Below are 24605 nucleotides of genomic sequence, written 5' to 3'. Positions count from 1 at the left end.
GTATATTCTAAAATTAAATCAGATATAATTCTTTTAAGTTGCTTCTCTGTTCAGAAAGTATTGTTCATTCCGTAACTTTTTAATGAATGTAAAAATTGCAAAATAGACTAGTTTCATAATTTTCACCAGTTTCTTTTAAATCTGACGGTCTCACCCCAGTAAGAGATAGTATTGAGTTCTGCCTGTTAGGAACCATATAAAAGAAACTTAAAAAATTATTAAAGGAAAGACTGTATGCCAATTAGATTCCTTTCTAAGTATGTCCATAAAATAAGTCAGTTTTTAACAATCATGCACAACCGCTTGCTCGACGAAAGATCTATACCTAAATACTAGAAAGTTGTACAGCTCACACCATTACAAAATCCGGTTCAAAATGGTTCAAATGGCTCTGAGCACTAGGGGACTCAACATCTGAGGTCATCAGTCCCCTAGAAATTAGAACTAGTTAAACCTAACTAACCTGACGACATCACACACATCCATGCCCGAGGCAGGATTTGAAACTGCGACCGTAGCGGTCACGCGGTTCCAAACTGAAGCGCCTAGAACCGTCGGCCACAATGTCAGTCCAAAATCCGGGAAACGGTATTAATCCACTGAATTTCATACCAGTATCACTGACGCCAATTTGCAATAGGACTTTGGAGCTTATACTGTATTCTATTATTAGGTATTACCTTGAAGAAAACCATCTGTTGACGCGTAACTAGCACAGTTTCGGAAAATATCCTTCTTCTGCAAACAGAACTGGCTCAGTTCGCACTGAGTAGTAAGTACTGTCTGCCGGGAGTCTATATTTCTAGGCTACAGGAAGATTTCTGACTGCGTTCCTCATAAGAGGCTTCTAATCAAATTGCATGCCAACGAATAATTGTCTGAGTGGTGCGACTGCATCCGTGATTTCATCTCAGAAAGATCGCAATTCTTCCTAATTGATGGAAAGCCATGAAGTAAAACGGAAGAGTTTCGTATCTGGCGTTCCCCAAGGACGTGTTACATGGCATCTGCTATTATTAGTTTGTGCAGACGAATTAGGAGGCAATTGGAGCAGCCATCTTACATTGTTTGCACATGATGCTGTCGTTTACAGTCTAGTAAAGCCATCAGAAGCTCAAAACGAGTTACGGAATGATTCGGAGTAGAATTCTGCAAGTTGTGAAAAGCGTGAAATCATCCACGTGAACACCAAAAGGAATATGTTAAATTTCCACTACACGATAAGCCACACAAACCTTACGATTCTCGATTCAACTAAACATCTAGGGAGCACAAAAAATACTTATGTTGAAGATTAATCAAAGATTGCGAGATCACTTACACAAGATTAACAGATTTATTGAAACGACTACTGCACAACGCATTTCCGTCCTCTTATGGAGTACTGCTGTGCGGTGTGAACTACTTACTAGATAAGATTGTCGGAGGACGTCCAAAAATTTCAAAGAAGAGCAGTTCGTTTTGTGTTATAGCGAATAAGGGAGAGGGTGTTATGGGTATGATAAGTGAGTAGAGGTTTTAAAGGCACATTGGCACGCTGAGCCGTTATTTAGGAAAACGTCGTAGTTATAAGTTGAAAAATAAAGATACATTAAAAAACCACAGATGAAATCCACGGCTATGCAAGCATTGCTGCAGCCGCTAGAAAACAGAGTAGGAATTACTATCGTCAGATGACGAAAGTACTGGTTACTTTTTGTTGGATAGGTCCTGTACAGATCGGACGTGTGTGGTAACCGCCATTAACATTGTATTATTTCAATATTTTATTCATGAGTTGCAATCACCGGCACTCGTAGTCACATGATGTTAGTGTGTTTTTAAGTTATGTTTCTATTTCAGAATATAATTATTACTAATCGATGTATGTTTTATTTTGTGTCACTAGTTACTTGTAAGATTGTTGAGTGTCTTGGCTTGGCAAAGAAAGGATCCGTAAATTGAAAAGATAGTCGTCTAGCATGAACCATCGACGTCTTCGGGTGCTGATCTGAAATACGAAGTCCGATATAAAAGATAAAAGGTGAATCTGCAAGAGCGCGGTCCTAATTAACATACCGGACAAAGATGCCTTGCCCAAGCACATAAAAAAGCAAAGTTAGTAAAATAAGCAATAATATTGTGTACTGTAATCTTTCTTCGGTGTGTGTTAAGTTCAGATACGAAAAAGACCCATTTATATTTATAAGCTGCCAAACATTTTCAGTTGCAGCGAGACCTTGCATGAAATTACAATCACCAACTTCCTCATCCAAATGACAAAACAGTTTGTTGACCCCCAAATACAGTGTGAGAAATGACCATCGTGATAGAACAAGAGAAATTAGAGAACAAGAGAAATTAGAAGTCGCAGGGAAGGTTATAGGTTGTGTTTTCCCAGTTGCTATTGGAGAGAGGGAACTGTAAAGAAACTGTCAGACAGTGGTTCTTTTAATCATCTGCCAAACATTTATGTGTGAACTGCTGAGAAATCATGTAGGTGTAGCTGTAGATGTGGGTATGATCTCATGCACGAAGATTTCTGTTTGCAGAATCAACGTTGATTCCTATAAAGGAAAGTTTATTACTCTAGATGCGTCATAATATAAGAGAATTAAACGCGTTCCAGAATTTTGCAAGAGCCTGACGTTCGGCTCACGATTATGTGCTACATTCGAGCGACTGCTCTGCGACGTCCTCTCCTTCAGCAGCCTCTCTGATGCAACAGAACATCTGCAGCCCTGCGTCACGTGACGCACCGACTACCAATCCGCGTCGTTCCGCTCCCTCCCACTCTCCCACATCTCGTTAGCTGGCGCCCAGCTCTTGTACAGTGCTCCAGAGGTGCCTTGTATGTCCGGCTGGTGCAGCTAACCGAGGTACTGTTACGTTATTCCTTGGTGCACTATCAGTAGCTTACGCGTAGAGAGCTATAATCTTGCACCACCAGTGGTAGCGTGGAGCAAACAGCGGCCCAAGAGCTGATACATGGATTGACGTTTCGTATTTGGAGATACCGTTTGTCATTGTCTCGCTTACGAAAGGGAGAGGTCGAGGAATTGTCCGATGCATATTTGAATTCTAAGTAACTTTACATTTCAGCTTATCTTGAACAGAGTGACTGCCGTCGAGGTCGAATTTTGTTTATCCTTAACGCTACAGAAGAAGAATTTACCGAATATATTTTATGGGTAATACAAAATGTGACACAGTGAGTGTTAAAGTTATATTTTTTAACAACGACGGTATCGATCACTATTTCTAACTCTTGATCAATGTTCAGAATAATGTCTGCACTTGCATCTGGGCTGTGTTCTATAATTACTGCAACAAAAGCGCTTTGCGCGACTTCAGCCAGATGAGGTTACATCTTTTAACGTTCGCCTTTGCGAAGGAAACGTTTGAGAAGCAGAACCGACTAACAAGAGAAAATTTACTGTCTGACCAAATTTAGTCTTGGCTATTTAATGTTGGGTGTGCGGTGTTTGAGTTCGATGTCATAACTTTGCAGGTCGATTATGTGCATAAGTAACAATCTTTCAACATAAATGTATTTCTAAGCTCCAACGCTGCTACTCTGATAGACATGCTTTTGGAACAGCGATTACGGAGCAAAATCCTTGGTATTACAATAAAGCGAAGTATACATACTGGATGCAGAAATAAAGATGCTGGTGAGAGCAGAAAAGGGAATATTTGATACTGCAGAAAATGTCTAGGTAAGCACCAGACGGAAATGTGTCGCTATGGAACTTTTACTATTAATCGGCAGCCAGTCAGGAACACTGTGTACAGTTAACCTACCTGGGCTCAGCTAATACCTGTTGTGCTGAAATGGTTACTGATGCTTACACTGAACAATCAAGATAGGCAAACTTTATGTTACTATCCATGGCTGGTTTCATGAGACGCGATTTTTCTGTGATGTTTACTGGATAAACCCCGATTATTTCCACAGTTATTGGCTAATTTAGCTGAAGGGTAATGTTTAAGTTGAACAGCCAAGTGTGGGGAACTTTTGTATTTCTACAGTTGGCTGGATTCGCCACGAGATTTTTTCTGCAATGTTCACTGGGTAAAGCCTCATTATTAAATTAACTATACTAAAAGCACCATAATACCACTAGTTTGTGAAGATAATTAGCTTCACTACACGAGCAGCACTTCAGTTCCGATCAGCGTTTGTGGTATTCATATAAAAAACCCAAGTGTTTTAGTTTCTGATAATGTACGGAGAGCATGAATAAACTTCTACTTTATCAAGTAAATCAGTACTTGTAAGCTAAGACACCGAGGAAGAAGGAGACAGAAATCATATTTTAAAAACTATTGTTTTCCCAGATACAATTTTTTTTTACTGCAAACGTTCGAAATTTCTGCCTTCAACGACGCTACAAAGTTAACTTCATCGAAGAAATTACTGGCGCATCTTCTGGAGAATTCTTAGCGTGTCGCAAATGATCGCCGAGGCCGTCAAACATTCTTGCCACCAGTTCTTCACAGGTGTTGACTTCTGAGGATTGGTTGTTGGTTGGTGGCGGTTCCGTTGTCCTAGCTCCACAGCGTTATGTTTCAGACCTATTGATTACAGAAAAATAAAAGGTAGAAATTGCTAAACAATTTAATTTGAACCTAAATTTTAAAAAAAATTAAAATTGGACCAAATGAGTATCATATAGAAAGAATTGATTCTATGAGAGCAAGGTAAGGGCAAAAAACCGCTAAAAGCAAGAACAAGGAAATATGTGAAAAGGCCTAATTTTAAAGTGAATCATTAGTTTTCTGCTAGATGGCAGGTTTTTACATGGTAACTCTCTATCTTCTCCTCTCCTTTGTCACCCTCTTCAGGTCCATGTAATTTTCGCTTCCCTTTATGCCGTCTATCATCTTGTATCTCCTCCTTCCTTTCAGTCTTCTCTCACGAACTAGTCCTTCCGAAGCGTCTGTTAGCCGGGGCTCCTGTCTCAACGAATTTCCTCTCTGTTATAACCTTCAGCTGTCTGATGAAGACGACCAAAACTGTCTTTGTACTTACAATCTGGAACGAAACAACCCATCAAAAATAAGTCAGGAATTAGTACAGTGTCTTAAATGTAAAAGGCTGCACAAGAAACACATTTTTGTCTCCATTATTTTTCACTCTTAAATGCAATGTTGTGTTAGAAATATATATACTAACTATACTTTAATAAACATATTATAAGATCAAACAACCTGAAACACTTTAAATGTAACTAAAAAGAAAAAAATATTTCTAAAGCAAATCCCATACTGTTGTACGACTGTTATAGATTGTAAATACATGTACATTGCAGTAATATGTAGATTAAATCTACTCGTTTAATCTGCCGAGTAGTAACTTCATATTGTCGAAAGGTTTCGATGAGTTGCCCCTGAAGATGATAACTGGGAAATTCATCGAAACGTTGCCACAACACGATGCCATGACTCGTCTGATTAGCAGAAAAGATTTCATGAATGTAATTCACCGAGAAACCTGTTTTCCCATATAGTAACAATACTTAGGTTGATTCTGCCGGATTAAGTCACAAGTGTAAGTAACATCCCGTCGGTGACGGGGTCATTAGAGACGGATTTTCACTCTGCAGTCTAGTGTACAACAATATTATGATTTTTTTTTTTTAGATTGGACTTCACAACAGCACGGTGGAGCCTATGTTCTGGTAAGCGGTAACAGGGAACCAGTTTAGATCTTATGGTCTGTCTAATAAAGATAGTGTCTATTAAAGATAATTCATAATAAGCAGTACTCTGATAAAAACAGAGGCTCAGAGGTTCAAACAGGCATATTGTACTCTCTGTGAAATCATTGCATTGCAGAAAACAACTGAACAATCTTTCGAATTCATTTTCCGAATCAAGAACTGCAGAAGTTCTTGATGTAACTCGTCTCCGTAGAAGGTGGAACGTGAACGATCGCCTCGGATTTGCCCATCAGCTTAATGGTTGCTTCCTTGAAAGTGACCGGGAAATATTTTGCTTATGCAGTGGGTGAACGTTTCAACAGATAATTAGAAAACAAAACACTCTTACTGCCCGGACGATCTGTGAGCGTTATGGTAGTTTTGCCCCTGATTGTTCCGAAAAGTGCATTGCAGCAATACTCACCCAGGATAATTTTGCGTCACGTGGAACTGAAAAATAATTCCGCCCAAATACTAATATTCTGGGTACTTGGGTAAAAGAAGTTATTTTTTGCGTAGACAGTTGTTTTATTTTGATATACACGCTGTATTTCATTATTTATCAAATAACTAATTTCGCCCAGAGGGGCATTACCAAGCTACATCACAATTATATGTGTTATGATTACAGAATGTTGTTGTTGTGGTCTTCGCTCTGAAGACTAGTTTGACACAGCTCTTCATGCTACTCTGTCCCGTGCAAACATCTTCATCTCCGAATAACTGCTGCAACCTACATCCTTCTGAACCTGCTTACTGTAATCCTCTCTTGGTCTCCATCTACGTTTACATCTCACATTTCTCTCCAGCACTAAACTCGTGCTTCCTTAATGTCTCAGAACATGTCCTACCTACCGACCCTTTCTTTTAGTTAAGTTCTGCTACAAATTTCTTGTCTACCCAGTTCTATTCAGTATGTTGTCATTGGTTGCTTGATCTACCCATCTAATCTTCAGCATTTTTCTGTGGTGCAATCTTTGAAAAGCTTCTATTTTTATCGTGTCTAAACAGTTTGTCGTCCATGTTTCACTTCCATACATGGCTACACTACAAACACCTTCAGAAAGGGTTTCCCAACAATGTAGCCTATATTCGACGTTAACAAACTTCCTTCATCAGAAATGCTTTTCTTACCATTGCCAGTCTACGTTTTATATCCTCTGTACTTCGGCCATCATTAATTATTTTGCTACCCAAATAACACAACTCATTTACTACTTTCAGTGTCTCTTTTCCTACGCTAATTCCCTCAGTATCACCTGATTTAATTCGACTACACTTCATTATCCTTGTCTTGCATTTATTGATGTTCATCTTATATCCTCCTTTCAAGACAGTATCCATACCGTTCAAGTGCTCTTTGATGTCGTTTGCTGTTTCTGATAGCATTTCAACGTTATCAGCAAACACCAAAGTTTTTACATTACACGTATTGGCAGTTGCGAATATGTACGACCATCAGTTGCAAAATGGAATGACGACAGTGAAAATTTCTGCCGCGCCTGGAGCTGTAGAATGGAATGACTACAATAAAAAATTGGTGCCTAACTCCAGTATCGTATCCTATCGTTATTTCCTCCCTGAACTTTAATTTCCACTCCAAAGTTCTCTTTTGTTTCATTTACTGCTTGCTCAGTGTACAGATTGAATAACATCGGAGATACGCTACAACACTATCTCACTTCCTTCTCACCACCTGCTCCTTTCATGCTCCCGACTGGTTGCTGTGCAAGTTGTAAATAGCCTTTCATCCACTGTAGTTTACCCTCACTACCTTCAAAATTTCAAAGACAGTATGACAATCAACATTGTCAAAAGCTTTCCCTAAGTCTACAAACGCTGTAAACGGAAGTTTGCCTTTCCTTAACCTATCTTCTAAGGTAAGTCGTAGGGTCAGTATGCTGCCTCGAATGTACCTACTTGCTCTGAAATCCAAACTGACCTTTCCCGAGGTCGGCTTCTACCAGTTTTTTTAGTATTCTGTAAGGGATTGGTGTCAATATTTTGCAACCATGAATTATTAAACTGATAGTTCGATCATTTTTACACCTTCACAACGTTCTTCTTCTTCACACTGACGAACGAATCATAACATGCTTGAAGCATAGCAATTTTTGTTGGATTTAGTTTGATAATACCTAAGGGGGTGAATTTAACTAATTCCTAAGTAATCAAATAAAGTGTTTATTTTCAACTAAATGTTAAGCACTCTACGCTGGAAAACAACAGCAGCTGTGAACTCAGACACAAGAAAGAAGACTTTTGGGAAATTAGTTGACACAAGTACTCGAAATTTTTTCTTTGTTGTAGAGTTATCATTTGCTTCTAAATAAAACTGTCCTGTGTATGTCTGTTTGCTGCGTGTAAACACGAACTGAACACTGTGCGTCAGATACGAACTCCCATTTTGAGATAAATGTTTATATTTTCAATTGAAAGAAAATAGACCTCGGTCACTATTTTTAATGTATTAACCGGGTTTCTTGAGCTGCTAGGAGTGTCTTCCTCAGAATTTAAATTTAAGAATGGTCTATAACATGGTCACAAAATTATGACTAAAAACGTATGATACAAAGTATAAGTACGGAATAATCGTGAAAGACTGGCAGTACTTATATGTCATTTATAAAATAATATTGTATAAATGGCATATAAGTACTGCCAGTCGTTCACGATGATTCCGTACTTGTACACTATATCATACATTTTTAGTCATAATTCTGTGACCATGTGATAGACCATTCTTTGATTTAAATTCTGAGGAAGACACTTCCATCAGTGTTGAAACTCGGTTAATTCATTAAAAATAGTGACCGAGGGCTGTTTTCTTTCAATTGTAACTATTCACGGTCTGTGAACGTGCAGCCATGTACAAAATTTTGTGTTTATATTTTTCTATTACAGCGTCTGCGTTACTGGCGATGGATTCTTCAGCCCTGCAGTTTACCGCGCCGTCTGTGGTAAGACGTCACAAACTTTATCTCTTATCTGTTCTACCATTACTTGTAAACACTACCGACACTGAACGGTGACGTGCACAATGTCCAAGCAAATAATTTTTGTAGTCTATTAATCACCAGTGCAACACAAACACAAGAAAGGTACTTCGTAGGCATTTTTTAAGCTGTTTACGCAACGCCTCCACTTTAACATGTGTTTATTGCTCATACCACAAAGCCCCAGCATAGCTATAATGTCTCAGTGGATGTTCCAGTTCTGTGCGTGGAACACTCTTCTAACATGACATATCTCCAGAGTAGAAATTTCCAGTGTGCTCGCAGCGTTTGCTTCCGAAGGTCAGCCTTAATCTGTGTTGACGGCCACTGTTCGTTTGGATATGATTAGAAAACTTTCTTCACAGCATTTAGGCCTGCACACAGGTATTCACCTGTTCACTGAGTTTCCGTAACTTTTCGTGATGCAACTACTAATAGATGTAAAATTGTAAACATGCTAAGCAGTAAGCCAACAAAACGCAAATTTCGTAAAACAGCAACCTTCAGACGGAATCAAGGCAGTGCAACTGTACATTGTTAACACCTAACTGAACAAAAGAATTAGAAAGTGTATTTTGTATCGGTGTGTTATATTTCACCAAAGGTGTCCTGTTACGACTGTGTACGATAGAGTGTTGGATGCTACAATTTACACAAGGTCCTAAGCCACAGATTACTCCTAGCTGTTAATTTTGTGTTTGAAATATCAATAGTAATTCGCGGGCGTCATTCTCGTGTATATCTTGTAGTTTTTGTGCAGCCGTTTTCTGAAACTCTGAAGGCGTTTATGAATAACATCGTATTGAAAGTTTATCTAATCATTATGAGAGTGAAACAGAGAAGCTCAACTAATTGCATTGGGCGACATTAAAAGAGAGAGACTGTGTTTTGCAGCGAGCAGTACTTGAAAAATTTCAAGAATCGATGTTCAAAACTAGTTCAAGGAATATATTGCTTCCTTCAGTTAATAGCTCACGTAATGATGACGACGGTAAAATCAGAGATAATACAGCCCATACAGTTGGGTACCTAAAGTCGTTTTTCCCGTCTACCAGCCGAGAATGGTGTAAGAAAGGTAGGGCAGGTTTGGTGAGAGAGAAAGGGAAGTGGGGGGGGGGAGGGCCATATTGCAAGACTTTCCACTACGCTTCGCATGGTGAATTTCGAAGGACGGATATGGTGTAGTTGTACTTGTAAATATAAAGGTAGAGCTCTTAAAGGTAAATTCTAAACTGACAGACAAGGCCACAGAACTCAGATGTCACTTAAAGATTTCAGTACACATATCAGAATGAATTACGGTAAATTCCAACGAACACACATAGTCATCTACAAAAGTCTGGAGGAGTGCACGGCTGTAGAGAGGTGAGAGTAGTTAATACTTAACGTTATCTTCATCACGCTCATCTTCATATACGTAGTCGCACCTCTTCGAGATGTAACGTCCAGACAGGGAAGAAAACAATACTACGCACAGACAGGAAATGTACAATGCTACTATCATGTCAACTACAAAGTGTTGACTGACACAGATGCGTGGATGTGTGGGCGAAATCTACCGACGGTATAGACGAGTTATTGCTGTAATCCGGAGAAAAACACCCTTCAATGGCAACAGCACACAACACAATGGATATGTACATCGTGTAAACACCTGGCCGACAAACTCAAGAAACCGACTTCAGACGTCTGTGACCCACACCCCATTGACAACTAGATGATTGCTAACTAACTAAACCAACGCTTTACGTCATTCTGTCTATATATGTATCTGAGCACACGATTAAACAAGAGCAAAATAGTTTTGACACATTTGCCTCTCCAAAACCTGTAAATAACTACAACGTAATTTTAATAATATCTGTGTTAATATTCCTTTTAGACTTTTGGATTTAATATTTTTTTCAAATTTAGTCGAGTACAATAATAATTTTGTCCACTTTCTAATTTTGTCCAACTTCCGAGTATCATCAGCTTTTAAAATTGCCCATATTCTAATTAGGTTGACTTTCTAGTACTGTTAAACTTCTCACTGTATTTATCCTTTAATATTGATCAGTTTCTTTTCTTTTTTCAGCCTCTAATCCTATTAAGCCTGCATTTTCAAAAATTTTTGTTCTAATTGCTCTGGGAACTGGCACTTCAGTCAGAAAAGAAGAAATATCTATGTAGTTGTAGGAACATAGAATATCAACAGTATTAATTACCTCATAACAGAAATAAAACATGTAACAAAGAACTACTTCAATCCTGGATAATTAGCAATCTCTTTTACAACAATACCACAAATTAGATGTAGAACACTAAAATTAGTATTAGAGGATAAAACCGGTCTTGCTGGATTAAGATAATTCTACACCGGGCGTCCAAAAAGTTCTGACGGATTTTATTTATAGCGTATCAGCGACGACAGCGCAGTAATTACGGCGGCAGTTTGAATAATTACGGTGACCGTTTCACTAACAACTGTAAAATGTGTATCTGACCGGTCATTTTGAGCAGCCAGTGTTAAATAGTGTAAATGCGACAGTAGCGTGTCAAAGTTTCTGTGTCACAAATCAAAAAGGAACACTTCTAAATCAAGTCTGCAGCAAATCCTCCAGCATGTTTTGAAGATAAGAAAATAGTGTGCAAAGTTTATCCTGGACGCCATTACTGCTCAAGAACAACAACGACGCGTTGACCCGTGCTGCTTTTGAAATACTAGACGAGGACAATTCCTTTATGGAAAAAATCTTCGTTGATGACGAGACTTGGTGTTATCAATACAAACGGAATGCAAAACGTCGAATTACATGGTTGTAGTATATGAAGTTTTAATAAAAATGACTTATCAGCAGCTAATTGCAGATGAAGTTCATCTCATGAATTCAGTCTGAATCACACAAAATCAACATTACTACTAACAATATAAGTGGCCGGCCGCGGTGGTCTCGCGGTTCTAGGCCCGCAGTCCGGAACCGTGCGACTACTACGGTCGCAGGTTCGAATCCTGCCTCGGGCATGGATGTGTGTGATGTCCTTAGGTTAGTTAGGTTTAATTAGTTCTAAGTTCTAGGGGACTGATGACCACAGCAGTTGAGTCCCATAGTGCTCAGAGCCATTTTTTTAACAATATAAGTATTGCAATACAGATGCCTTGCTTTTTTTGTATTGCTATTGTACTTTCTCCCGACAGTAGCCTGTTTAAGATGCGTATTCCCACAGTGATAAGCAGGAATAATCCTTTTTTGTTATGATAAGAATAATTAGACGCATCAGAAAATTTAAAAACAGGTTCAAAACAAACCTGTCGATACGTCCGTCGTAACGAAACCGTATGGGAGGTCGATTGGTACTTCTACATCTACATCTACGTGATTACTCTGCTATTCACAATATAAGGTGCTTGGCAGAGGGTTCAATGAACCACCTTCAAGCTGTCTCTTTACCATTCCACTCTCGAACGGCATGCGGGAAAAACGAGCATTTAATTTTTTCTGTGCGAGCCCTGGTTTCTCTTATTTTATCCTGACGATCGCTTCTCCCTATGTAGGTGGGTGCAACACAATGTTTTCCCAATCGGAGGAGAAAATTGGTGATTTAAATTTCATGAGAAGATCCCGTCGCAACGAAAAAGCCTTCGTTTTAATGATTGCCTCTCCAATTCACGAATCATATCTGTGACACTCTCTCCCCTATTTCGCTATAATACAAAACGAGCTGCCCTTCCTTGTACTTTTTCGATGTCATCCGTCAGACCCATCTGATGCGGATCCCACACCGCACAGCAATACTCCAGAATAGGGCGGACAGGCGTGGTGTAAGCAGTCTCTTTAGTAGACCTCATGCATCTTGTAAGTGTTCTACCAATGAATCGCAGTCTTTGGTTTGCTCTACCACAATATTATCTATGTAATTGTTCCAATTTAGGTTCTTTGTAATTGTAATCCCTAAGTATTTAGTTGAATTTACAGCCTTCAGATTTGTGTGACTTATCGCATAATCGGAATTTAGTTGATTTCTTTTAGTACTCATGTGAATAACTTCACACTATTCCCTATTCATCGTCAATTGCCACTTTTCCCACCATACAGACATCTTATCTAAATTATGTTGCGTTCGAGAGGACCATTGCGTACGTCAAATTATTTCGCGTTATACATCCCCGACAGATTTCCGTTTCGGAAAAGATGAATATATAATTTACTTTTCAGATTTCCTTTGCATAATGTGTTCACATATTTTCAGTAACAAAAAATATTTTCAAACGTAGAACATTCAATAGTATCGTCAGAAAAAACAGTTTTTTAATCAGCTCATATATCGTTTTAATAGAAGGGACATTGAGATGAAAACCGAACACCGGCCACAACGAGACCATGGAATGGTTTCATTAAAAAGTAATCACCGCACGTGTTAAGAGACATTTATCCGAGTGGGAGAAGTTCAATTGCTGTTTCATAGAACGCAAGCGGCCGCTGACTGATCCACAACCGCGGCCACTCTAGTAGTTCCTTGTCCGTCTGAAACCGACGTCCACGCATGTCTCTTCAGGTTTCCAGAGATTTGAAAACCACACAGTGAAAAATCCAGGTTGTACAGAGGACGTTGCAGTGTTTCCCAACCAAACCGCTGAAGCGAAGCCTTCGTCCGATTGGCAATGTGGGGGCTGGCGTTATCGTGAAGTAGGATGATTCCGTTTGACAGGGTTCCTGGGTGTTTTGACTTTATGGCGCACCGCAGGTTCTGCAAAGTGTGTTCATAGCGCTGGATGTTGATTACGGTTCTACGCTCGAGGAACTCTAGGGCTCCTGCAGTCGAAGAAGGAGCTCATCATGAGTTTACCAGAACTTGTGTGAATAGCTTTGGATTTCTGTGGCTGTGGAGATGTGCGATGTTTCCCCTGTTGGCTTTGGCGTTTGCCCTCAGCTGTCGCAATGCTGCCGGGTGGAATCATCCTGTTGTACAATAACACTTGCACCCACACTGCCACTCGGGTGAAGGCTACGCTTCAGCGATTTGTTTGGGAAACACTGCAACACCTTCTGTACAGCCCGCATCTTTCACCATGTGATATTCACGTGTTTGGTGACCTGATGAAAGACATTTGTGGACGGCGGTTTGAGATGGTCGAAGAAGTGCAAGACTGGGTGCGGTCGCGGATCCGTCAGCGGCCGACCGCCTTCTGCGAAACAGGAACTGACCGTCTCGTCTATCAGTGGGACAAGTGTCTTAACGCGTGTGGTGTTAACTTTCGAATGGAAATATTCCATAGTCCCACAGTGGCGGGTGTTCGGTTTCCATTTGACTGCCTCTCATAATCTGTTACCGCCGATGAAACTAAAATCAAAACATAGTATAACCCTTCCAGAACAAGCTGAGGATAGCTCGTTCTTTGCACGTCGTACAGTTTACCATTTCAGGAATTTGAATAAAATGTAAGATTGCGTACGAGCTCAATATGGGATGCGCTGTTCTGTTCCACGGTTCCACTGTCAATCCTAAAGTAATTTAGAAGGAACTATAATAACTGAGCAGTATGGCGCTTGCGTCAGTGACAGGCACCTCATTTTGTAGTACGTTTTCCGTGCCTTCTGTCGGATACCTGCCGGTGCCGACTTATATAGAGGCGCGGAATGATACCATTTTATTTTGTGGGCGTGGCCACTTGTGGTGACCTCTATTTTCTTAATTTTACGACTCCACCCCTCAGTATTGCGGCGAATAAGGGAGAATAAAGAGCGAACTCGGTGTCCACTGGAGACCAGCCTGGAATTATCTTACTGGGCTGCCTCTGGAGCGGCACGTACACGGCCGATCTCACAGTTTGTGGGAGGAAATATGCTGTTCGACTCTTCTTGAGCCGTACGCACTCGAAATTTCAACAGTGAGCTTTTCCATGATGCACAACGCCTTCCTTATGCGCCTGTCACTAGAGGCTATTCAGCATGTCCGTGAAGCTCTCGCACCGAGGTCAACGATCCAATGACGAGGCACCCGGTTCTTCATTGAATCTTCTCTGTCTCTTGTGTGAATCTTACTTGTTACGAATCTAAACTTATGGACAATACTCAAGAATAGGTCAAAAGAGTGTAATGTAAGCCACTACTTTCGTTGATGATATACTTCCCTTAAGATTCTCCTATGGATTTCACGCTGTAGTCTACTTTTTCTACTATTTGTCTTATGTGGCCGATCCCCTTCAAGACCTGCAGCTGTGTCCGAGCAGTCCTTGGCGCTTCAGTCTGGAACTGCGAGACCGCTACGGTCGCAGGTTCGAATCCTGCCTCGGAATGGATGTGCGTGATGTCCTTAGGTTAGTTAGGTTTACGTAGTTCTACGTTCTAGGGCACTGATGACCTCAGATGTTAAATCCCATAGTGCTCAGAGCCATTTCAACCATTTTTGATCCACTTGAGGACACTGCGCGGGGTAGCCGTGAGGTCTCAGGCTCCTTGCAACGGTTCGCGCGGCCCCCCTCTCAGAGGTTCGAGTCCTCCCTTGGGTGTGTGTGTTGTCCATAAAGTAAGTTAGTAAGTTAGTTCAAGTAGTGTGTAAGCCTAGGGACCGATGACCTGTGCAGTTTGGTCCCATAGGAACTTACCACACTTCCTCTTCAGGACACTCCGGATTCTTACTCCTACATGTTTTACCGTTTCCAGCGATGTGTTGCCTGCAGTGTAATCGAACAGTAATGGCTATCTCATATCACGATTGCAATTTCGACGATTTGCTATTGTCATGTGACATGGGGCAATGATTTTACAATGTACGGTGCCATGCAGCCGTACCTGACAACTTCATGTTGTTGAGTGTTTACCATTGCCCTATATCACCTGACGGTGGCAGTATGTTGAAACTGCAGCCGTGATATATAGACAAAGATTTTTGGTACAGCCTAACCGGAATTACAACATTCAGTACCGTTACATAAGTTATTCTTATTCCGTTAACAGCCATGTGTTGAATTATATCTGCAACAAAGTCCTGAACCTTATCGCAAATTATGTACGACGGCTGAGAATCTCATATTTTGTTCGCTAAACAGCAGTGCAGAACTGTATCGAATTCCTTCCAGAAGTCAGGGAACATGGCACCAGCAAGGTCAATGTACCTACGACGCGCTGTTTGCTTAATGGCAGTATACTCAGGTGACAAAAGCTATGGGATACGTTCTAATATCCTGTAGTAAATCCTTTTGTGTGACGTAGTGCAGTAACTCGACGTGGCAACGATTCAACGAGTTGTTGGAGTCCCGTGCAGAAACAATGAGCTACGCTCCCTCTATAGTGGTCCATCATTGCGAGAGAATTGCCAGTGCAGCATTTTGTGCACGAATAGACCACTCGATTATGTCCAATAAATGTTCGATGGATATAATGTGGGGCGCTCTGGGTGGCCATATCATTCGCTCGAATTGTCCAGGATCTTCTTCAAGCCAATCTTGAATAATTGTAGCGCATTATTATCCATAAAAATTTCATCGTAGATTGGGAACAGGAAGTCCATGAATGGCTGAAAATGATCTCCAACTAGCCAGACATAACCTCTTTCAGTCAATGATCCCTGTAAAAAAACACCAATATGGAGCCACCACCAGCTTGCACATTGTCTTGAGTCCTTGGCTTCGTGGAGTCTGCGCCACACTCGAACGCTACTACCAACTGAAGTCGGAACTCATCTGACCACGCCAGATTTTCCAGTCGTCTAGGATACAACCGACATGGTCACGAGTCCAGGAGAGGCGCTGCAGGCTATGTCGTGCTGTTAGCGAAGGCATTCGCATCAGTCATCTGCCGCCATAGGCCATCAACACCAAATTTCACTGTACTGTCTTAGCGGACACGTACGTCATGGCACCCACACTTATTTCTGCCATTATTTCACGCAGTGTTGCTTGTCTCTTAGAACTGACAACTCCAAGCAATCGCCTCTTTCTGGGTCGTTAAGTGAAGGCTGTTGGCAACAGCGTTGTCCGTGGCGACAGGTAATGCCTGACATTTGCTATCCTTGGTACACTCTTGACATTGGGGATCCCGGAATATTGAATTCCCTAAAGGTTTCCCAACTGGAATTTCCCATGCGTCTAGCTCCAACTACCACTCCGCGTCCAAAGTCTGTTAATTTCCATCTTGTGGCCATAATCAGGTCGGAAATCTTTTCACATGAATCTCTCAATGCCAATGGCGGACCGACCGAGGTGGCGCAGTGGTGAGCACACTGGACTCGCATTCGGGAGGACGACGGTTCAATCCCGTCTCCGGCCATGCTGATTTAGGTTTTCCGTGATTTCCCTAAATCGTTTCAGGCAAATGCCGGGATGGTTCCTTTAAAAGGGCACCTCCGATTTCCTTCCCAATCCTTCCTTAACCCGAGCTTGTGCTCCGTCTCTAATGACCTCGTTGTCGACGGGACGTTAAACACTAACCACCACCATCCAATGGCGGCTTCGCCAGTGCAGTGCCTTTTCTCACCTTGTGTACGCGATACTACCGCCTTTTGTGTATGTGTATTTCGCTAGGCCATGACTTTTCTCACCTTACTGTATACACAGCGTTTTAGAAAACGATAGTAACAGACTTACAGGTGCTGTAGAGGTTGTGTCGAGGAACAAACTGAGGATAGGCCGCTAGGTCCGGAAACTTCATCAAACGGTGCTACAATGCAACGAAGTACAGGGGCCGGCGCCTACCGCTCCTTTCGCAGCAACGGCGGGTTTGTATATTGACGAACCCGTGGCGGGGCTCATCGCAGTGAGCCAGACAGCGTTCCTGACGTCAGATAGCGTCTAACGCGTACACGATTATCAAAACATGGTCAACCCACTAACTCACGTTTTCTGCTCCAGAGGTGTCCAAGCGGCAGCCGTTGCACACTGGAACTCCGACGCTGCGTAGCGTAATCGAATGAGAATTCCACACATGGGCCGATAGCCGCAGTTTGTTCCTCAAGACATGCGATAGACCCCTTGAAGTTTGTATAGCTAAGTGACACATTGTACATACCCTGAAGCGCCAAAGAAACTGGTACAGGTATGAGTATTCAAATGAAGAGATATATAAACAGGCAGAATACGGCGCTGCCGTCGGCAACAAAATGGTTCAAATGGCTCTGAGCACTAAAAAAGAATTGTAGGAGCGCCAAACGGCAAATTCCTACGTGACCTACGTGGTTCAAAAATGGCTCTGAGCACTATGCGACTTAACTTCTGAGGTCATCAGTCCCCTAGAACTTAGAACTACTTAAACCTAACTAACCTAAGAACATCACACACATCCATGCCCGAGGCAAGATTCGAACCTGCGACCCTAGCACTCGCGCGGTTCCGGACTGAGCGCCTGAACCGCTAGACCACCGCGGCCCGTCGGCAACACCTTTATAAGACAAGTGTCTGGCGCAGTTGCTAGATCGGTTACTACTGCCGCAGTGGCAGGTTATCGGGATTTATGTGTGTGTGAACGTGGTGTTACAGTCGGCGCACGAACGAAGGGACGCAACATCTCCGTGGTAGCGATGAAGTGGGGATTTTCCCGTAGAATCAGCTCACGGGTGAACAGTGAATATCAGGAATCCGGTTAAACTTCAAATCTTCAGTATCGCTGCGGCCGGAAAAAGATCCTACAGGAACGGGACCAACGAAGACTGAAGTCCAACCCTTACACAAATTGCTGCAGATTTCAATGCTCGGCCATAAGGTAGAGTCAGATTACGAACCATTCAACGAAACATCATCGATATGAGCTTTCGCAGCCGAAGGCCCACTCGTGTACCCGTGATGACTGCACGACAGAAAGCTTTACCCCCCGCCTGGGTCCGCCAACACCGACGTTGGGCTGGTGATGACTGGGAACACTTTGCCTGGTCGGATGAGTCTCGTTTCAAATTGTGTCGAGCGGCTGGATGTATACGAGTATGGAGACATCCTCATTAATCCATGGACCCTCCATGTCAGCAGGGGACTCTTCAAGCTGGTGCGGCTCTGCAGTGGTGGGGGGCATGTTCAGTTGGAGTGATGTGGGACCGATGATGCGTCTAGATACGACTTTGACAGGTGACAAATACGTAAGGATTCTGTCTGATCACCTGGATCCATTCATGTCAATTGGGCATCCGGACAGACTTGCGTATTTCCAACAGGACAATGCGACATTCCACAGGTCCAGAATTGCTACAGAGTGGCTCCAGGAACACTCATCTGAGCTTAAACACTTCCGATGGCCACCAAACTCCGTAGACATGATTATTATTGAGCCAATCTGGAATGACCTGCAACGTGCTGTTCAGAAGAGGTCTCCATCCCCTCGTATTCCTACGGATTTATGGACAGTGCTGCAGGATTCATGGTATCACCTTCTTCCAGCACTACTTCAGACTTTTGTCGATTCCATGCCACGTCACGTTGCGGCACTTCTGCGTGCTCGCGGGGGCCCTACACGATATTGGTCACGTGTATAAATTTCTTTTGCTCCTAGGTGTTAGTATTAATAGAAAAAGAGAAGCTTAACTACAAAGTAAAACACTGGTGTGCAAAACGTAAGATCGAGAAAAACTTCCCTATGATGTGTCACTGCCAAGTAACATAGCTGGATGAACCTTGGTGATAAGTGGTTCCCTTTTCGTGCCACTTTTACCCACCATATCTTAGATACCATAAAAGTGGAAGCGGGATGGAATCATGGTTGGTAGTTACAATTAATAATTAAGACTTTTATTGAATTTACGCCTTTTAAGCAATTTGAATATTACAAATTGTGGACGAGCCACTAGATAAAGCCTAGCAAATACGGTTAGAAATCCAACGTACTCCGTACTCAAATAAACAATCCCTTAAAAGAAAGTTATAACAAACTTAATGTGCCAGGGATTTATAGAAACCTTCATGACATCAATTATCAGTTACTTCATATAGCCACTTTATCAACCTCCTTAAAACCGGTTACTACATTAGGATGGCCACACTTAACATGCTTCACTAAAATACCCTTATGAACTTACTATTTCACTCCGTTAAAGAAGCACTTGTTAAAAGCTCAATTACAAACTTAATGTTGCAGGGCACTAACACCCTCGCTTTATTTTCCCTTATTAAAGAAACAGAATTACTGGCAAAGTTCATATAGGATTTCCCTCAAAATACATATGAAAACAGTTACCAATAAAGGGTGACTTAATGACACTTCAACACTAATGACAAGTTAAGATCCAATTACATAACATGATACAACCACTTATATAAAAATCTACAACAGAAACACTGATCTTTAAAAATGAGTGTTAACGTGCTCAGACGTGTTAATTAACGGCTACTAGAAAGAGCTGTGCAAGGAACTCAGGAGATGCTATGGAATTTAAAGTTTAGCCAGTTGCCAGTCGCTAATGTTTAAGGGAACAGGTTCATATAAGAACAAGTAACATACTATATATATTTATATATCTACTAGCTTAACACACCTTGGCGGAAGGAAGATAAATGCTAATCTTTGGAAGGCGGTATGTGATCAACTCCCGGTGGTGGCCAGGTTCTTAAACACTGCCAGGCCCAGACCTTGGATGACATTTCACTCCTTGACAAGGCGCTGGCGCAATCAAAGGTTTTTGCGCGAATCATAAAGACATTCCAGTAACTCTGAAAAAGAGAAACACTCGGCAGAACCTTTGACTCGATATATGGGTAAGCGTATAAAGGAAGGCGTTACACTACTGACAAATTCGCAACTTTGACCTTAAGGATTTTACACATGAACAACTATATTAATAGCATGCAGACTTTGTAAACGCCAACATAAAATCATTTGATTACAAGAAACACAGAGCACTAGTAAAACTTCTCAGAAAACTTTCAAATAACGACCACCATTTAACTAGTCCAACTGTACTCTTCCACATCATCTTAAATTACGACTGTGAAGTCTCACCATTATAATAAAATTTAAGTGCCTCTCAGTGTGTCGGTCAACAAAACATAATTACGACCACGTACTTCTTATCACGTACACAATACGAAGGAGCGGGTTCCACAGCTTCACCGCTTCACTTCAAATTTTGTTCCCAGCGAAGTCACAAAACTTGTATCTCTAAGCTGCCTACGTCGCCAAAACGCCCGACCGATTTCACATCACAACATATAAAGGTCATCAAGCTCGTTCGGCAGCCGTTGACACTCGTCTCCCTGTGAAATGTCACGTGATCTCGAAGGTTGCCGGGAACGTAAGACACGCGAAAAGCAAAGGTAGTTTAGCTCAACCTCAATGGATCTCAACGATATAGGAACAAAATAACATGGGTGCCAGCTCACCACGGCTCACTTGGACCATACGTAGAAAGAACTGCTACATTATAGCACAGAAGGTAACTTAACAAAATACGGAATGAGACGAACAGCAATGACACTTTTATTCAATGTGACAAATTACACTTACGTCACTGTGATTCATGATGGTCCACTGGACATTACAAAAGGCGGGACATGGTTCTTAAAAGGATCTTTTATCAATGCAGACGGTAATACAGGGTGTCCGAAAAGTCTTTCCCTGATTACATAAACTGATAACTCAGGTTAGAAGTAAGATACAAATATGAAACTGGTGTCTAATTGTTTACAAACTATACAAGTTTTTTTCGCACATCAGTAAACTTCCACATGAGCACTCTTGGTAGCACGTAGCACACCTAGGCGAAATTCTATTTCCGTCCACACATTAGCCAACATCACTGGAGGGATCGATTCAACGACTGTGGTTATCCGTTGCCGCAGGGTTTTAAGATCTGGTACACGTGTTCGGTAGACCTCGTCCTTGACATAACCACATAAAAAGAAGTCCAATGGCGTTATGTCAGCAGAGCGCGGAGGCCAAAGCGTTGGCCCATCACGACCAATCCATCGCCCAGGAAAGGTCATATCGAGATAGGCATGGACGTCCAAACCCCAATGAGGCTGTGCACCGTCTTGCTGAAACAAGACATCGGGGTGATACCGAAGCAGCTGAGGAACAGCATGCAGTTGCAACATGTCCAGATACAATGAAGATGTGATGGTAGCCTCAGCGAAGAAGAATGGCCCGATAATTTGATCGTGCAATAGCGCGCACCAAACATTCACCCTTGGACTGCCTCTGGTGCACTCCATGACCTCGCCAGGGGCGATACACTACTCCACTGACAAAAAAAAGGTCGCTTCGTCGGAAAAGGCAATTCGTCTGAGATAACCATCATCGTCCCTAATACGTGATAGCATTTCGACCGCAAAGTCATATCGACGTGTACTGTCAATGGGCAACAAGGCCTGAACGATATGCACTTCGTATGCACGAAATAATAAACGTTTGTGTAAAATGGCATAGAGAGAGCTTTTTGGCATCTGTAATTCACGTGAGGCGCTGCGCACCGATTTCTTCGGAGTTCGCAGAAAAGACTGCCTTACAGCTTCCATCCTGCCTGCTGAGTTTCTTGGTCAACCAGACCTCGGAAGGTCAGCAACCGATCCTGTGTTCTTGAACTTCTGATACCAGGCTTTAATGCTCTTGACATCAGGTGGGTTTCTTCCAAATGTTGTCTGGAAGTGTCTCTGCACGGTGGTTGGTGATCGTGTCTCACGGTACCACAGGACACACTCTGCCTTCTCCTGATTGGTTAACATGGTTTCTTGGGCAGTGCACCTCATCCACTACTTACGTACTGCGAACCTAAAACAGAAAAAAACTTTGATAGTTGTAAAAAAGTCGACACTAGATTAATATTTGTATCTTACCTCTAGTCTGAGTTATCAATTTATGTAATCAGGGAAAGTCTTTTCGGACACCCTGTATTTGCTCCACAGCGAGCTCCCTTCCTGGTCAGAAGGTTGGTAAGAAGTTATTGTGTTCCATTGTTCCACCAGTGAGGCTGGCAGTTGCTGGATGGTCGTTGATGCACGTGGATGTGCTGAAATACGTCTCCCCAACGTAATCCACACGTGTCCAGTCGGATCTCAATCAGGATAACTGGCAGGCCACCCAATCACTGATTATCCTCTTGTTCCAAAAGCGCTGTTGAATCCGGTGGCACAATTGCCCCCTTAAAAATTAAGTTGGGGCCGAATGCACCCCTGAAAAGACGCACTAAGTGGAGGAGTTCAGTGAAAACAATAACGTTGCCCGATAAGCCTACCGTGTTCAAACACAAGGAGGTCAACACATACATGCAACATATGCCGCTCCACATCATAACATCTTGATCACAACAATGATCACGTTCCGATGGTTGGATGCACCCAGGAACATTGTCGAACGTGACCTTTCCGGTGGTCCGGCGCTACACAAGAATTTCAAAAGTGCCATTTACTAAATCCGCTATTTACACATTTATTGAGCAAAGAATAAAATCTTTAAACCATCAAATACCCTCAGTTGAGTTCTGCTGTGACATATCACAGGCATTTGAGTGCTCTAATCATAATATTATTTAGAGAATTTAAGTTTTTCTGGAATATGTGGCCTAGCAAATATCTGGCTTAGGCCTTCCTTAAAACTAAAACGCAGAAAGTTACCGTAGGCTGTTGGAGTAACACAAAATAGGGTTGCTACCTCACCTGAATGTGGAGAAATTACAATGGGAGACCCAAAGACTTCAATCATTCGCACACTACCATTCTTGCTTTATGTTAATGATCTGAATGAGGGGGCAGAATTAGCCCTATTTGCTGATGAATCAAACACTGTTGCCAAGCCGAGCAAAGAAGCATCAGCAGAGAAAATAGTAAATGAAGAATTTGTGTGGGTTACTGACTGGTTTGCACAAATAGGCTAACTCTAAGCTTATCTAATTTTTGAACAGTCAGGAATGTCCCACTTCCTATTAACCTAGCATACTGAAATGGAAAAGGAAACATGATAGAAAGCAGTAAGTTCTTAGATGTGCACATATTTGTGTAGGTTACTGACTGGTTTGCACAAATTAGCTAACTCTAAGCTCATCTAATTTGTGAACAGTCGGAAATGTCCCACTTCCTATTAACCTAGTATACTTAAAAGGAAAAGTAAACATGATAGAAAGTAGTAAGTTCTTAGATGTGCACATATTTGTGTAGGTTACTGACTGGTTTGCACAAATAGGCTAACTCTAAGCTCATCTAATTTTTGAATAGTCGAAAATGTTCCACTTCCTATTAACCTAGTATACTTAAAAGGAGAAGTAAACATGATAGAAACTAGTAAGATCTTAGATGTGCACACTAGTTTAAATTTAAAGTGGACAACAATTTACTGTAGTAGAATTTTAATATGTTTAGGTTCACCTATTTCTGATAGGAGAATAATTGCGAAATTTGGGAAATTAGAAGTCAGTCATTTTTCATGTTTTCGTTCACGGTGTATTGTGGGATACTATTCTGGGGTAACTATGAGTACATTTAGGCAAGAAGTACCCATTAAACAAAAGAAAAGTGATTAGTATTATAACTGTGGTTCACACACGTACATTTTGCAACAATTTCTGTAGACAGTTGGGAATATTAACTACAGTACATTTATCACTTATGAAATCTGTTATTAACAAAGCATTTGAGTTTGATGGTAACAGAGATATTCAAACGTACAGCACTAGAAGAAAATTGATCTTCATTTTAACTTTGGCACAGAACGGAGTAAAATATGCAGCTATACAACTTTGACAATCTAGCAATGAAAATAAAATATCTCACTCATAGGGGAAACTTTTCCAAATTTAGATGAAAGACATTTCTCCTTAACAGTTACTTCTATAACGGAGAGGAATTCTTGAGTAGGAGTAATTAATAATTTTTCCAGGTAAAATCTGTAAATGGCTGGGAACTAGCCATATAAATATTCTTTTACGTTTTTTAAAGATAATAATGAGAAGGATTCGTATTCCGTACTTCATGTTATTGATTGTAACGTTGCCATTGGATTAAAGTTGAGTTTTTCATTTAAAAACTGTTGAAATTCAG

General features: G+C 41.5%; 1 protein-coding gene across 1 annotated transcript in view; it reads left to right on the top strand.

Annotated features, from left to right (window-relative positions):
- Positions 1 to 2805: 2805 nt before the first annotated feature.
- The window catches only part of LOC126267996 (synaptic vesicle membrane protein VAT-1 homolog), a 72389-nt gene continuing 50589 nt past the window's right edge, over positions 2806 to 24605 (top strand). Inside the window, exons 1-2 of the mRNA XM_049973359.1 lie at positions 2806 to 2858; positions 8589 to 8644. Coding sequence (XP_049829316.1) covers positions 8606 to 8644 — 39 coding nt within the window. The 5' untranslated portion in view covers positions 2806 to 2858; positions 8589 to 8605. The remainder of the gene's footprint in view (positions 2859 to 8588; positions 8645 to 24605) is intronic.

The sequence above is a fragment of the Schistocerca gregaria genome, chromosome 4, assembly GCF_023897955.1.
Source record: "Schistocerca gregaria isolate iqSchGreg1 chromosome 4, iqSchGreg1.2, whole genome shotgun sequence".
In the NCBI taxonomy this organism is placed as follows: domain Eukaryota; kingdom Metazoa; phylum Arthropoda; class Insecta; order Orthoptera; family Acrididae; genus Schistocerca; species Schistocerca gregaria.
Note: the sequence above shows the minus strand (reverse complement) of the source record. Positions and strands in the feature narration are given on the sequence as shown.